Raw genomic sequence first — 15,853 nt, forward strand, 5'->3', positions numbered from 1 at the left:
GAAGGCAGATGACAAAGAAACTATAAGGGACTAAAAATAACTACACTCATGCACAGTTAGGGCAATTATCAACAATAAGATTCAAAAAGGTCATAAACTAGCTGCCGTTTTGGAGGTATGGGGAGCAAAGGCATGGTATTTCCCCAAATCCCTGCACACAGTAGCACCAAGGGGCTGGCCAGACCACCTAAGCACCCACCTCCAGCCCAACCCACCAATAGGTCCCTACCAGTCATCCCATTGAAGGAACCAGCCTGCCCTCCTTGGAGCAAGCAAGGGCGCCTGTTACTTGGTTTCATTCCCTCGTGCTGCATGCAGCACAAGTCCCAGTAAAGCCTTACCTGAATTTCTCATCTGGCCTCTTATCAATTTCTATTGATTAAAGGGTCCAAGGACACGGGTCGGTAACAGCACCACATCCCTAAATTAAACACATGTCAAATTCCACATATTCCCCTTAATTCTCTAATTTGCTTTTATCTACACCAGTGACATAGGGTAAGGAGGGGCAAGATGAAGACTGAATTGTTGAAGTGAAAATTATTTCTGTCCATGTTAAAAGGTGTCTGAAAGCAGTTTGGAGCTCCAAAGGCAGAACCCTAATTCTGACTAGTTCTGCATACTGGGTGGAAGAGTTAAAACCAAAATTCTTGGTTTGGGCCAGGACCAAAAGAATGAAAATGTTGCTTTTTCTCATTTCAGTCTGAGAAAAATGCTTTTTCTCATTTCAGTCTGAGAAAAAGCAAAAGTGCTGGAACACAGACATAGCCAGCCACAAAGTTAACAGGGAAGCTATTTTTCCCCCCCTGCGATGCAGCATCTGTCAAATGCCATACCCACCCCTCTTTGAGTGATACTGTTCTCTTGCCAGTGATGCCCAGACCCACTTTACTATTTTCGTTTATTACTAGACTACCCAATTACTGAACGGGCCCTCTCCTCACGACAGCATCCAATCCCTGGTTAATCCTCTTTTCCTAATCCCGCCTCAGAAACAGCATCCAATCCAGAACTGATCCCCGCTCTCCCTAGACCTACAGAGTCCTTTGGCGGGAACCTAAACTTTACAAAAGACTCTTTCTCCTCCCTTTTCCAGTGGTATCCAAGCTTCCTCTGGAGTGCCCTTCCTCTTGATTTACAAATAAATCTGATGTTATCGGATTGCAGGCTTCTTCCAGTTTGGCTTTAACACGAGACAGGTTAGTATCAGGATCTCTACTAGATGTTCCACGATTTTTGCTACATCGTCCTCTGAGCAGTTTGGATTTTCGATTTTTAATAGCTAAAAACAAAGATAAATGCTTTCTATAACAGTCCCATCAGCACATTTCTAGAAAGCAATCCCCTCCACCCCCCATGCAGCCCTAATACCCGTTTAATAATGGCTTTAGTCATTTTATCTGGTTCTCATTTCAGCGAATTCAGCTTAAATGATTTCAGTTCTGAATTCCTGGATTACATTAAAATGTAGCAGATGGGGCGTGCGGGCTTTGAGGGCGTACATTCTTAACGTGGTTACTCTTAATTCAAGACCAATGAGGGCAGGTTGCGATCATTTTTAACAGGCTTCTCCAGGAGGAAATCCCAAGCTTTATCCGTGTTTTCCCGGGCGCCCCCCGGAGGCATAAATTGCGGGATGACCTTTTTGAATGCGGAGAAAGGGGTGCGTGTTTCGTCTTCTGGAGCGATGCACATCTGGATTCAAGCCTGAGAGCCCAAAACCTAGTACCTGGAGCGAAGTGATGGTTCCACTCCGGGTCTCTGAGAAGCGGTCCCGGGGGTCTCGTATCGGGACAGTGGGGTTTGCGGGCTTGGCCGCCCCGACTGCCGGGGATCCCGAATCTCGGCTGCGCCTCTCCAGAGCCCTGCTTTCGTTCCCGTGCCGCCGCTTGGTTTCTCACGTTAACTACCCGGTTGCCCAGCAGCCGCCTCCCCGGGGTAGCCAGAGGCGCACAGCTGCCTGGGGCGCGGGCCCGCTTGCGAGTGGCAGCGCCCACGCCCAGAGCCTTCCGCCCGCCTGCCCCGGCGCAGTGCAGCAGAGCGCGCTCCCGCTCGGGCCGGGCCGGGCCGGCACGCGCGCACGCGCGCAGGGACCCGTGCTCCCCGAGGGGGGAGGGAGCAGAGGGGGCGTCACGGGGGGAAGGGAAGGAGGAGGAGGAGGCGGCCGCGTTGCCTCCGGCGGGGCTCGAGCTCGCCCTCGCGCTCGCCCTCCGCCTTGCCCGAACCCTGCGAGGGTGAAACGCTTTCTCCCGGCATGCAGCGGGAGGAGGGATTTAACACCAAGATGGCGGACGGCCCGGATGAGTACGAGACCGAAGCGGGCTGCGTGCCCCTTCTCCATCCAGAGGTGAGAAACGGCGCCGAGCCCATTCCTAGCCCTTCGATCCTCCAACCTTTCTCCCCCGGACTTGCAGGGGGCGGTGGCCTGCGTGTTCGGGGTAGTGGAACGCGCGGAAGTTGGGGAGGGCGGGGAGGCAAATCCAGGCCCGAGCGCGGCTGTGAGCGGATAACGGGGGAGGAGATAGCGGGGCGGGCCCGGCCGGGGCGGGCTCTGGGACGCCGTCCCTGGCTGTGCCTGGAGGACAGAGGTGGAGATGTTGACGGTTCTACTCTGTCGCCGCGCTACTCGCGGGTGCAGTGGCGGCGGGGGCCTGGTGCTTGTTTGGAACCGCATGATAAGCTCTAGTCCTGCTCCAAGCCTCTCGGGGCGAGAAGGAAGCGCGTCTGGTTTTGATTTCTTCTCATTTCCTTCGCCAGAGTGAATGACGGTTATCTATTTCTCCCATTTGGCTCACTGTGGGGGAGTGTAGGGGACGAACACAGTTTTTTGGCCAAAGTGATGTCCTTCCCGTGATGCAGTAGGCAGCACCTCGGGGCCCCTTGTGTCGGATGTCCTTCTTTGAGCGTTTGTCCTTAAGCGATTAAAAAGAGAGGTCAAAACTTTTGGGAATAGACCCACGCTCACATTAGCTTGTCAAAGTACCGTGTTTTTTCGGGGGGGGTGGCGGGAGCCAGAGGAGGACAGTGCAACACGTTTCCCATCACATGAGTATCTTCACCTGTAAGTAAACAGTGCCCCTCTCCAAGATCAGTAGCATTCTGTTAGTTTATAGCTGAGCTAGTGTTAGTTCAGGCCTGGAAGCAATTCTTGGTGCATTCCGGTTTTTAATGATCCACAGTGATGTGCGGAGGGCAGCAGCAAAGCTTGCTGAAGAACTCCTGTAGTTTTTATGAGCTTAAGGGTTGAAGACAATCTTTGTGTTGTAGGGTGAACAAACATGGAAGTCTCTACCTGGTTATCTTGCATTAGAATGATTCTGTTTATTTCTGGAGTTGGGATTATAGCATGCTTATATTACTTAGTATAATATAAATACAAGCACTTACCCATGTTATATGTTAATACTCATCACCTTCTCATTCATCACTTTGACTTATCAAAAACAGTGGCACAGTTCCTTAGGAATATACCTGGGCCACTCTCAATGAAAAGGCTACTTTGGATTTCTGACAAACAGAGTTCTACAGTAAAACTAAACTTTTTTTTTTTTGACCAAAGTGGTAAAAAAAAATTCTCAGAATTGGCATCGGAGACATCTCTCTTTTAGTTCACACTTTAGGCCCTAAAAATATATCAAGAAATAGACAAAGTTTTCAGATGATGCATTGAAAATGTTGCTAAGGAATATTTCTATTCATCTACTCCTGTGAAAGTATTTTAAATACTTAAATATTGATTCTATAACATAAATCTTCTCTCTTCGTGAACCTTTGCTTTGTGAAATAGTTCATTGTTTGGTACTTTAGGAATAATTTCAACAGGCAACAAATCCAGAAATTGCTTGGTATAATGTAATGGCCTGTAGGCTTGGAATTTAGAGACCAGTCTTCAGGTTGCCATTTCATAGACTATTACTAGAAAATCAACTTCCTCATCATTGAAAGTGGAAGTTGAAGTAGATGATATCTACCATTCCTTTTTGCTTGACAAACACAAGGTCCACTTAGTTTAGGTGTTTTGAGTCTTAAGCTCATAACTACCAGGCCTAAGGTCTTTCTGAATTTTTGCTGTGGTTAGTTTTGCATTCACACCTGGTACAGACCTGGTATAGTTCTGCTGCTTTCTTGCTGTGCATTCTTGGGCAAGCTACTTCCCTGAGTTTTGGCTTCATGATTTATAATAATGGGATGAAATAATAATAGCTAATAAGCTAAGGATTAAGTGAGGTAATATATTCATTTTTGTTATTAAAGTAAGTGGTGTCTTCCTACTCCCTTGGAAAGAAACCTAGCAAACCTTTTTTGCGTTGGTGAGCAAATAATAGTACCTTTTACTCGTTTTTGGAGAGAACATAGACTTTTGGTCAAACTTGGGTTCCAATTCTGGATTTGTAGTAATTAGCCAAGTAACCTGAGACAGGTTCTTAATCTCTTAAAGCCTCAATTTGTTCATCAGAAAATGGAGATGCTGCCTAGTTCACTTGGCTTTAAGGGATTAGGTGAGACTCTTTGTTGAGGTTTAAGAACTGGCACATTGTAGGTGCTCAGTTAATGTTACTCCTTTCTCCACCAAAAGGAGGGCGGTGTTATATATTTATTTTGATTTTGATGACTGGTGTAGGAACTTGTGTGGGTTTTAATTTAGTGGAATAGGATCTTGTAGGAACAAGTTTATTTTACTTTTTATGTTCAAATTTAACATTGTGTCACAAAAATAGTTTCTCACTATTTGTTGAATAGATGAATTATTTGTGGGATAAAGAAATTAGCTATCCTTAAATCTCCTGTTAGTATGCAGACTGCTCACTGTTAAAACCTTTCTTAGGGAATTATGTAATTAGATTAACAACAAACCCTTCTTTTTAGAGATATTTGCTATGAGAGAACCTTACTTTTTAATTAATTAAATAATCCATTCATTTAGTCAGTCACTTAAACATTTGTTTATCTTGAGACTTCAGTATATTTGTGGTAAATACAGTGAGAAACAGTATAGGATACTGGTCAAGAGCCAAGACTCTGGTGACAAATGGAGAATCTAGATTCTGCCACTTACTATCATCATGGTCAAATTACATTTTACGCTTTTGTGAAATTAGGATAATAGTACCTACCTCTTAGGGTCGTTGTGAGTATTAACTAGAATAATGTTTGTAAAGCAGTCATCACAGACCTAGGCATGTAGACTGCCAAGCAAATGTAAAGGGCTCTGACATATAGTGAGTACTGATGCTGTTGACTTTGTTTTCTGATGAAATAAGATTGTTTTATTTTAATGGAAGAAATTAGAGGCTATTTGGAAAAAGATAAACTGAGTATCAGGGGATTAGGGTGCTAATCCCAGCTCTTCCATTTTAGGCTAGCGGACATTTAAACTACACTTAGTTTCTTTGCTTTTAAGATAAAGAGGCTAGACTGGACGCTCTCTTCAGATTTCTTTAAACTCTAATGCTCTGTTGTATGTTGTGATTTTTCAAGATTGATAGGCTTGAGCATCTATCTGCTAGATGCATAGCACTGTACTAGGTTATATGGATGAAAATAGAATAAATAGAATAGCTTCTGCTCTCCAGAAGTTAATGATCCAGTTGGAAAGATATCAGAATACAAATAAGTGCTGAAATGAGAAGTGTAGCCTGTAAGTAGGTTTGGATTTCTGTTATCTAGAATGGTTAGAAGTAAAACTTCAGCAGAGATAAAGACCATATGTTGGTCTACAGGTCCAGCTGGCTTGCTGTCACCAGCCTTCCGTTTCACTCACTAGTATGTCCTCAGTAAGCCTTCTCTGCTCTTTCATAGAATGAGGCCACAATACTCCCTTCAGCCAGAGTATTATTATAAGGGCTCTCTGTCTCAGCAAGGTCTGACTCAGAGCTTTGAACTGGATTGCCTAGATTACCTGGGGCTTTCATCTCTTGCTTGCTTCCTTTTTTTCTCAATTTCAAACTACTGCCTTTTCTCTAATGTCTCATTTTTTTTTTAATGGTAACTTTTTTGCTTCACATGAAATTTGTCCATGTTCATGTCTCATTTTTTCTTTGTTTAGAATATTAAACTGAAGAACTACTACATCTCCTGTCTTTACAGATTTTACAGAATCTATTTTTTGAAACTTTTCTTCAGTGAAAGTGATTTTGCCTTTTTCCTTTACTAAATTTTTTTGCCCGATTATATAGAGATACACATGTGTACAGATATATAAATTAACTCATTTGTTTTCATAAAGCAGATGGAAAGTTACTTTGAAAATTACTTTTCTTTTTCTGATAGATTGCTGGCACACTCTTTCCCTTCAGAACATGTCTTTCTGTCAGTCTTTAGGATCTGATGCCTTTTTTATTCAGCAAAAATGCTATAGTCCATATACTTGTAATTTAGATTTAAAAATACTATACCCTAAGCATAGTAACTACTGAGTCAATATATAAAAATGAAAATGCAACTAATCGGTGACCTCATGGACTGTGGCAAAGCCAAAGTTGAAAATTACTGACGTGTAGAACCAAAAAATTATATTTGATTGTGAGAAATGCCACTTTACTGTTTTGACATCTTTGTTTTGATCCCTATTTTTATTTAATTTGTGAGACCTATCCCAAAAGTATTTATTAAGAGGGGACTGTGGAGTGGGTAAATATAAGAGGATGCAGGTTAAAAGTGAGAATGCTGGTGTTTGGCTGCTTGAGTTCAGATCCTAGTTTTGTACTTACTAGCTTTGTGACTCTGGGCAAGTTATTGAGCTGTGTTCCAATTTTCCAGACTAAAACGGGAATATAATAGCTCCTACCTCATGAAGCTGTCGTGAAGATGAAATGAGAGAATATATATAAAGTTCTGTGTCTGGCACTTAGTAACACAATACATGTTAGCTATTAATGTTATGATTAGTTATTAATACCTCAAGCAATCGTAGTATACATATATTAGATATTGAGGCAACTGTCTAGGTAGCTAAGATAACGAAAATTGGGGTTTGAGGAGAGGACAGGCAGAGTACTCTTTATTATAAGCCTTTTTTGCACTATTTAATGTTCTTAAAGATGTGTGCTTTGATATTTGGAGTGTTTGTTGAGCATCTCAGTATGGCCTTGATGCTTTGATAGGCCATAGAGTAATGAGGAATACAGAATAAGGCATTGTAAAATAACAAAAGGTGAATTGGAGGCCTTCAGATCCCTCAGGATAGATGAACGTGTGTGTGTATTTTGTTAAAAATTTAAAATGCATTGTGGACCTCCTTTCCTCTAGAGAGTATCCTAAGGGTGTGTTAGGGTAGTTAGGGTTGGTTAGTCATTTAAAGTGTCTTGATGTAGTGTGATTTTAACAGAACTCCTAACAGCCACATAATCCAGAAAGATGTTATTTCAATATCAGGGTTATGTGAAATTCTCTTTCAAAGCATCATCTATTTCTAATATTATTTTATGATTAGATTCTATTACAGATAGGTAATTCAAGAATAAAATATCAAATAGTTTAAGCTTTGGAATTTACAAAGTTGATTCAAGGCAGTATTATATTTATAAAATATGCAAGTAAAATTCTCACCCAGTGCAATAATTATCCATTTGTAGGATGATATCTTCTGTTAAATTCTCCTTAAAATAGAGCTACAGGCAGCTAATTTAAAAGTAGAGTGAAACTTGAGCCTTCTTTAAATGAAATATTATGAAGAACTTAATTTCCTGAATTGTAGACGGCTAACAGAATATTTTTGATTTTTGTCTCAAATGGTGTTGAAAATTTTCCAAATGAATTACTCTACTTTCTAGGGTTAATACATACTAAATATGATAGAATCTTTCTTTGATAACTCAGAATATTATAGTGTCCTAGGCTTATCTTTCTGATTACTGATAATTATTGTTGAGGAGATGGAAATGATAGGGCTAAATGTACCTGAAGGGGTTTCTTTGTATATATGTCAGATAACCTGTGTTTTTTATCAGTTGTTTTATACTAGGAAAAATCAAGTGAAAAATACTGTTAATTACTGATTGAGATGTTACTGTACCCTCATTCAGTTTTTTAAAATGTATGTGTGTGTGTGTGTGTGTGTATGTGTATTATGAACTTCTGTTAATTTATGAAGGATTTAATGAAGGATGAAGAAAACTGGTGACCAAAACTATTCCCATTATCATTAAAATAAATGAACGAATGAATGAATGAACAAACCCTTTTGTGAGCTGAGGAAGTTGCTTGTCGTGTTAGTTAGAATCCTTGGATTGCAGATGTCACCAACCTTTTAAAAATCTACTTGGGCAAAAAAGGGAATTTACTGGTCCACATAACCCAAACTCAGGATGGCAGGAGTGCAGTTGGACTCAAGGATAATTGGAACCTGAGCTGAGAATGTCACCAAGACAATCTTCTCTCTCTCCTCATCTCTGCCCTTCAGCTTCATTTTCTCCTAATGCAGAGTAGCTTCTTTCCTCTGTGTAGTGGTGACGTGGATGCCAGCGTTGATATCTCAAATCTCAGCTGACCATTAGAGAGGGACTGCTTGTCTTTCCTTATTCCACATTGGAAAGAGGCAGTGTGTCCACTCCTATGACCACAGGAGAGGGTCTGAACTTTGCCAAGCCATCTTGCTTGGAGTTGGAGGAGGAACAGTTTCCTTAAAGCAGGAATGCTAGCAAGGAAACTGTTTCTGTCCTCTGTACTCTTAGTGTGAAGAACTGTTTGTTTGCTTTGTTCCAGTCTTCTAGTTTTTTACGTACTTTGAGATGCTGTAATTACACTGCACTCATTGTTAACAGTAAATGTTCTAGTTGAGCTACTGAATAGCATGCTGCATGAATAATCTAGACCAAGATTGGGAAACTTCCTCTGTAAAGGCCAGATAGTAAGAATGTTCCAGTTTGTGGGCCATGTAGTCTCTGTAGCAACTACTCAGCTCTGTGGTGGTTGTATGAAAGCAGCTGTAGACAATATGGAAATGAATGGGTGTGCTGTGTTTCAATAAAACTTTATATGTAAAGTCAGGTGCTGGGCCAGATTTGAACTGTGGACTCTATTTGCCAGCCCTGATCTAGATAATACATAGGAACTCCAAGAAATTTATTTTAAAATATATGATATTTCAGTGCATTAAATCCCATTAACCACTGGTGTGCAATAACTTCATCAGAACTAGATTTGCATGGTAGATGGGTTGGGTAAAGTAAGAATGTGTGTGTGTGTGTGTGTGTGTGTATTAGAACCTTATGGAGAACTTCGTTAGAATACACGTGTTTCCATATACACCTCTCACAGTTTCTAATTTAGTATTTGGGTTTGTGGTATGTATGTTTTGAAAAACTTTCAGAGGTGATTCTGATAATACCATACTTCATCCTCCCCTCTCTGATACGCACTTGATGTGTGGGAAAAGTTTTATTACTTTTTTTTTTTTTAACACAAGGAGGAGGAAAGTAGCTAATTTTACATTTAAGGTATGAGGCATTGTATTGTGTGCTTTTCACGTTATCTTCTCAATCTGATGGATAATCACAATGGTAATTGCTAACAGTTACCGAATTATAACTGAACTAGCCACTGTCCTAAACAGTTTTGCTTATATATTCATTCATTTAATTCTCACACCTTTCTTAATACCTTTTTTACAAATGAGAGGATTGAGGCATAGAGAGGGTAAGTAACTTGCTTGGTAAGTGGCAGAATTGAATTAGAATCCAGGTTCAAACTGCTTGAATCCAGTTGCCCATTTTGTATTGTGATAGTGATGATACAGAGTTGATTGAATAGTTAGCTGTGATGGCAAAAGTCCTCATTTATTGGAAAAAATATTTTTAATAGACTATTTTTTAGAGTAGTTTGAGGTTCACAGCAACATTGAGCAGAAAGTACAGAGAATTCCCATATACCCTGTGTCAACAACTTGCCCCGGAGGTGGCACATTTGTTACAGTTGATGAACCTGTGTTGACACATCATTATCACCCAAAGTCTGTACTTTACCTTAGGGTTCACTTTTGGGTTTTAATATGGGTTTTGACAAAGATATAATGACATGTATCCACTATTACAGTATCATACAGAATAGTTTCACTACCCTAAAAATCCTTTGTGTTCCGCCTACTCATCCCTCCCTCTCTGCTAACTCTGGCAACCACTGATCTTTTTGCTGTCTCCATAGTTTTCCCTTTACCATAATGTCATGTACAGTTGATCCTTGAACAACACATGTTTGAACTGTGTGGATCCACTTATGCACAGATTTTTTTCAGTAGTAAATACTACAGTACTATGTGCATCTTACAATCAACAGCATCTTTGATTCTGAGGAATCCTGCCTCTACATAAAGTTTAGAACGGCACTTGACACATAGAGTTAGCCATCATCTGTTTTATAATCTTTCCTTTCTTTCTGCTGTTCAAGGTTATGAGAGAGAATTTTAACAGATTGTTAAATCTGTTTCTACCTTGGAGATTTTATCTCCCTTCACTGTGATTATAAATACTCATTAATCTTCATTCATAATTCTGTAACTATGATCATGAATAAATTGTAGACATTATTTTCTAAGGAAATTTTGCTTTCTGATAGAACACTTGATATAAATATCCAGATCTTACAGCTGTTTATGTAAGAAGTTAATTAACTTGATTTCATAAGTTCCCATTATTTATACTTGTTTTTTCCTTATTTGTCTCCTTTTTCCTGTGGGTAATTGTATGTTACTAAGTCCAAAAAAAGGCCACACTTGGGGAAAAAAATTGACAAACTAGAATCTAGCAGACCAAATAAAAACTTAAACTTTCTGAAATATCCTAACGTGATTTATTTTGTATTGTTGGATAGTATATGAATTTTCAAGGTATCAGAAATTTAAATTCCACCATGGGCTTTTGGCTTTTAAAAGAAAGCAGCACGGAATTATTGTCAAAAAAAATTTAAATAGTACAGAAGGCTATGTAGTAGAAGGTAAAAGCATATATAAATGTATATTTCATATACACGCTTATATACATTTATTTCCTTGTTTTTGTCACATAAATGGTATCATACAATGTTATACAATTTACATTTTTTCTGAATACACTTTGGCCATAGTTTTATCTTAGCGTATGATGATCTTTCCCGTTCTTTGTAATGTCTAGACCTGCCTTGTCCAATATGGTAGCCACCAATGACATGTGGCTATTTAAATTTAAATTGATTAAAATGAATAAAATAAAAAATTGAGTTTTCAGTCATATTAGTCACATTTTAAGTGTTTATTAGCCATGTGTGGCTAGTGACTACTGTTTTAGACAGCACAGAAATATAGAATATATCAGTAATTGCAGAAAGTTATGGGATAACACTGGTCTGGACAGTTTTTAAAAAATTTATGTCTTTTAAAAGTATTTTTTACTACATAACTATTTTTATTGAGACATATTGTGTTTATAAGTTGCACATATTTTAAATGTTTAAGTTGATGACTTTCTTTGAATTAAAATCTTTTATATGGAGATAATTGTAGATTCTCATGTAGTTGTAAGAAAAAATGCAGAGAGATCCTGTGTACCCTTTACCCATATTTTCCCAATGGTAACACCTTGCAAAATTATAATACCACATCCAGGAGATTGATATTGAATCAGTGAAGTTACAGAATATTTCTATCACCACAGAGATCTTTCATATTGTCTTTGTATACCCATACCAATCTATTCTCCCATTTCTATAATTTTGTAATTTTAAGAATGTTATTTAACTGGAATCATGTTGAGTGTATCCCTGTGGGACTGGCTTTTTTTCATTCAGCATAATACTTTGGAGATTCATCCAGGTGTTAGCATGTATCAGTAGTTCATTCCTTATTATTACTAGGTAGTACGTTGGATGTACCACAGTTTATTTAACTATTTACCCATTGATGGACATCTGTGTTGTTTCCGATTCTTGGTTATTATAAATAAAGCTGCTTTAAATATTTGTGTAAAGGTCTTTGTGTAAACATAAGTTTTCGTTTCTGTAGGATAAATGCCCAGGAGTGCAGTTAGTGGGTCATATGATAGTTGTGTGTTAATATTTTTAAGAAACTATCAAGCTGTTTTCTGGAGTGGCTGTACATTTTACTTTACAAACAGCTGTATATGAGTAATCTGATCTCTCTGCATCTCCTTAGCCCATTTTAATAGGTATGTGATGATAAGTCATTGTGTTATTAATTTACATTTCCCTAATGGCTAATGATGCTGACTTTGTTTTCATGTGTTTATTTGCCATCTATATATCCTCCTGGGTTAAATGTCTCTTTGTGTCTGTATTAGTTTGCCAGGGCTGCCATAACAAAAGACCACATATGGAGTGGCTTAAATAATGGAAATTTATTTTCTCACAGTTCTGGAGGCTAGGAATCCAAGAACAACGTGATGGCAGGTTTGGTTTCTTCTGAGGTCTCACTCTGCTTAACAGATGGCAGCCCTCTTGCTGTGTCCTCAACATGGTTTTTCCATTGTGTATATGCATCTCTAGTGTCTGTGTGTCCAAATTTTCTCTTCCTCTAAGGACACCAGTCACACTGGATTAGGGCCCACCCTGATGACTTCATTTTAACTTGATTCCCTCTGTAAAGGGCCTAGCTCCAAATACGTTCACATTCTGAGGTACTAGAAGTTAGGGCTTCAACAGATGGATTTGGGGGGACACAATTCAGCCCATAACAGTATCTTTTGCCAACTTTAAAAAAATGGATTGTTAATTTTACTGTTGAGTTTTGAGAAGTTTCTGTTTTCATTTTTGTTTTTAATACCCTAGACACTACTCTTTTGTTGTGGTTTGCAAATATTTTCTCCCAGTCTGTAGCTTGTCTGTTCATCCTCATAACAGGGTCTTTCTCAGAGCATAAATTTAAATTTTGATGAATTTCAGTTTATAAATTTTTTCTTTTATGGATTGTGCTTTTTATGTCAAGTTTAAGATCTCTTTGCCTAGCTATAGATCCAAGAGTTTTTTTGCCTTTTTCTTTTTTAAACAGTTTATGGTTTTACATGTAACATTTAAGTTTAAGTTCAGGATCAATTTTGAATTACTTTTTGTATAAATTGTGAGAATTAGATTGAACTTCATTTTTTCTCCCCCTTTAAATGTCCAACTACTCCAGCACTATTTGTTGAAAAGCTTATCGTTCCTCCATTGAATTGCTTTTACATGTTGTCAAAATCAGGTGAGCATATTTGTATGTTTTTATTTCTGGGTTCTATCTTCTGTTTCATTGATCTGTGTGTCTATCTCTCAGCCAGTACGACACAATCTTGATTGTTGGAGCTATATAATAGGTCTTGAAATTGAGTAGACTCCTTCCTACAATTCTTTTTTTTTTTTAATTATTTTGCCTGTTTTAGTTGCTTTCGCATATAAATTTTATTTATTTTTAGTGTTTATTTAAAATAATATTTTTATTGGAGTATAACTGCTTTACAATGTTGTGTTCGTTTTTGCTGTACAATAAAGTGAATCAGCTGTATGTATACCTATATCCCCTCCCTCTTGGACCTCCCTCCCACCCCCCACCCCACCCATCTAGGTCGTCAGAGAGCACCGAGGTGAGCTTCCTGTGCTTTATAGCATGTTCCCACTAGCTATCTATTTTACACATGGTAGTGTATATATGCAGTCCTAATCTCCCAATTCGTCCCACACTCCCTTTCCTCCCCGTGTCCACATGTCCGTTCTCTACCTCTGTGTCTCTATTCCTGCCCTGCAAATAGGTTCATCTGTACCATTTTTCTAGACTCCACATATATGTGTTAATATATGATACTTATTTTTCTCTTTCTGGCTTACTTCACTCTGTATGATAAACTCTAGGTCCATCCACATCTCTACAAATGACCCAATTTCATTTCTTTTTATGGCTGAGTAATATTCCATTGTATATATGTACCACATCTTCTTTATCCATTCATCTGTCATTGGATATTTAGGTTGTTTTCATGTCCTGGCTATTGTAAATAGTGCTGCAATGAACATTGGGGTACATATGTCCTTTTGAGTTATGGTTTTCTCAGGGTATATGCCCAGTAGTGGGATTGCTGGGTCATATGGTAGTTCTCTTTTTAGTTTTTTAAGGAACCTCCATACTGTTCTCCATAGTGGCTGTATCAATTTACATTCCCATCAACAGTACAAGAGGGTTCTCTTTTCTTCACATCCTCACCAGCATTTATTGTTTGTAGATCTTTTGATGATGGCCCTTCTGACTGGTGTGAGGTGATACCTCATGGTAGTTTTCATTTCCATTTCTCTAATAATTAGTGATGTTGAGCATCCATTTATATGCCCCTTGGCCATTTGTCTGTCCTCCTTGGAGAGATGTCTGTTTAGGTCTTCCACCCATTTTGTTTTAAAATAAATTTATTTATTTTATTAATTTATTTTTGGCTGCATTGCGTCTTTGTTGCTGTGCACGGGCTTTCTCTAGTTATGGTGAGTGGGGGCTACTCTTTGTTGCAGTGTGCGGGCTTCTCATTGCGGTGGCTTCTCTTGTGGAGCTCGGGCTCTAGGAGCACAGGCTTCACTAGTTGTGGCACACAGGCTCAGTAGTTGTGGCTTGCAGGCTCTACAGTGCAGGCTCAGTAGTTGTGGTGCATGGGCTTAGTTGCTCTGCAGCATGTGGGATCTTCCCAGACCAGAGCTTGAACCTGTGTCCCCTGCATTGGCAGGCAGATTCTTAACCACTGTGCCAGCAGGGAAGCCCTGCCCATTTTTTGATTGGGTTGTTTTTTCTGACATTGAGCTCCATGAGCTGTTTGTATATTTTGGAGATTAATCCTTTGTCTGTTGCTTCGTTTGCAAATATTTTCTCCCATTCTGAGGGTTGTCTTTTCATCTTGTTTATGGTTTCCTTTGCTGTGCAAAAGCTTTTAAGTTTCATTGGGTTTCATTTGTTTATTTTTGTTTTTATTTTCATTACTGTAGGAGGTGGGTCAAAAAAGATCTTGCTGTGGTCTATGTCAAAGAGTGTTTTTCCCATGTTTTCCTCTAAGAGTTTTATAGTATCCATTCTTACATTTAGGTCTTTAATCCATTTTGAGTTTATTTTTGTGTATGGTGTTAGGGAGTGTTCTAATTTCATTCTTTTACATGTAGCTGTCTAGTGTTCCCAGCACCACTTATTGAAGAGGCTGTCTTTTCTCCATTTTATGTTCTTGCCTCCTTTGTCATAAATTAGGTGAGCATATGTACATGGGTTTACCTCTGGGCTTTCTGTCCTGTACCATTGATCTATATTGCTGCTGTTGTGCCAGTACCATACTGTCTTGATTATTGTAGCTTTGTAGTATAGTTTGAAGTCAGGGAGCCTGATTCCTCCAGCTCCATTTTTCTTTCTCAAGATTGCTTTGGCTATTCAGGGTCCTTTGTGTTTCCATACAAATTGTAAAATTTTTTGTTCTCCTTCTGTGAAGAATGCAATTGTCAATTTGATAGGGATTGCATTGACTCTGTAGATTGCTTAGGATAGTATAGTCATTTTCACAGTATTGATTCTTCCATTCCAAGAACATGGTATATCTTTCCATCTCTTTGTGTCATCTTTGACTTCTTTCATCAGGGTTTTATAGTTTTCGGAGTACAGGTCTTTTGCCTCCTTACGTAGGCTTATTCTAGGTATTTTACTCTTTTTGTTGCAGTGGTAAAGGGGATTGTTTCCCTAATTTCTCTTTCTGATCTTTCGTTGTTAGTGTATAGGAATGTAAGAGATTTCTGTGCATTAATTTTGTATCCTGTAACTTTACCAGATTCATTGATTAGCTCTAGTAGTTTTCTGGTGGCATCTTTAGGATATTGTGTGTATAGTATCATTTCATCTGCAAACAGTGACAGATTTACTTCTTCTTTTCCAATTTGTATTCCT

At 39.0% G+C, this 15,853-nt stretch overlaps 1 protein-coding gene across 1 annotated transcript in view; it reads left to right on the forward strand.

The window, feature by feature from the left end:
• The first annotated feature begins 1,550 nt into the window (after positions 1-1,550).
• ZDHHC17 (zDHHC palmitoyltransferase 17) overlaps positions 1,551-15,853 on the forward strand; it is a 106,903-nt gene continuing 92,600 nt past the window's right edge. The window contains exon 1 of the mRNA XM_027107080.1: positions 1,551-2,347. Within this exon, the coding sequence (XP_026962881.1) occupies positions 2,255-2,347 (93 nt within the window). The 5' untranslated portion in view covers positions 1,551-2,254. The remainder of the gene's footprint in view (positions 2,348-15,853) is intronic.

Source organism: Aethalodelphis obliquidens, unplaced genomic scaffold (assembly GCF_003676395.1).
Source record: "Aethalodelphis obliquidens isolate GAN/ISIS:26980383/991018 unplaced genomic scaffold, ASM367639v1 scaffold8, whole genome shotgun sequence".
In the NCBI taxonomy this organism is placed as follows: Eukaryota; Metazoa; Chordata; class Mammalia; order Artiodactyla; family Delphinidae; genus Aethalodelphis; species Aethalodelphis obliquidens.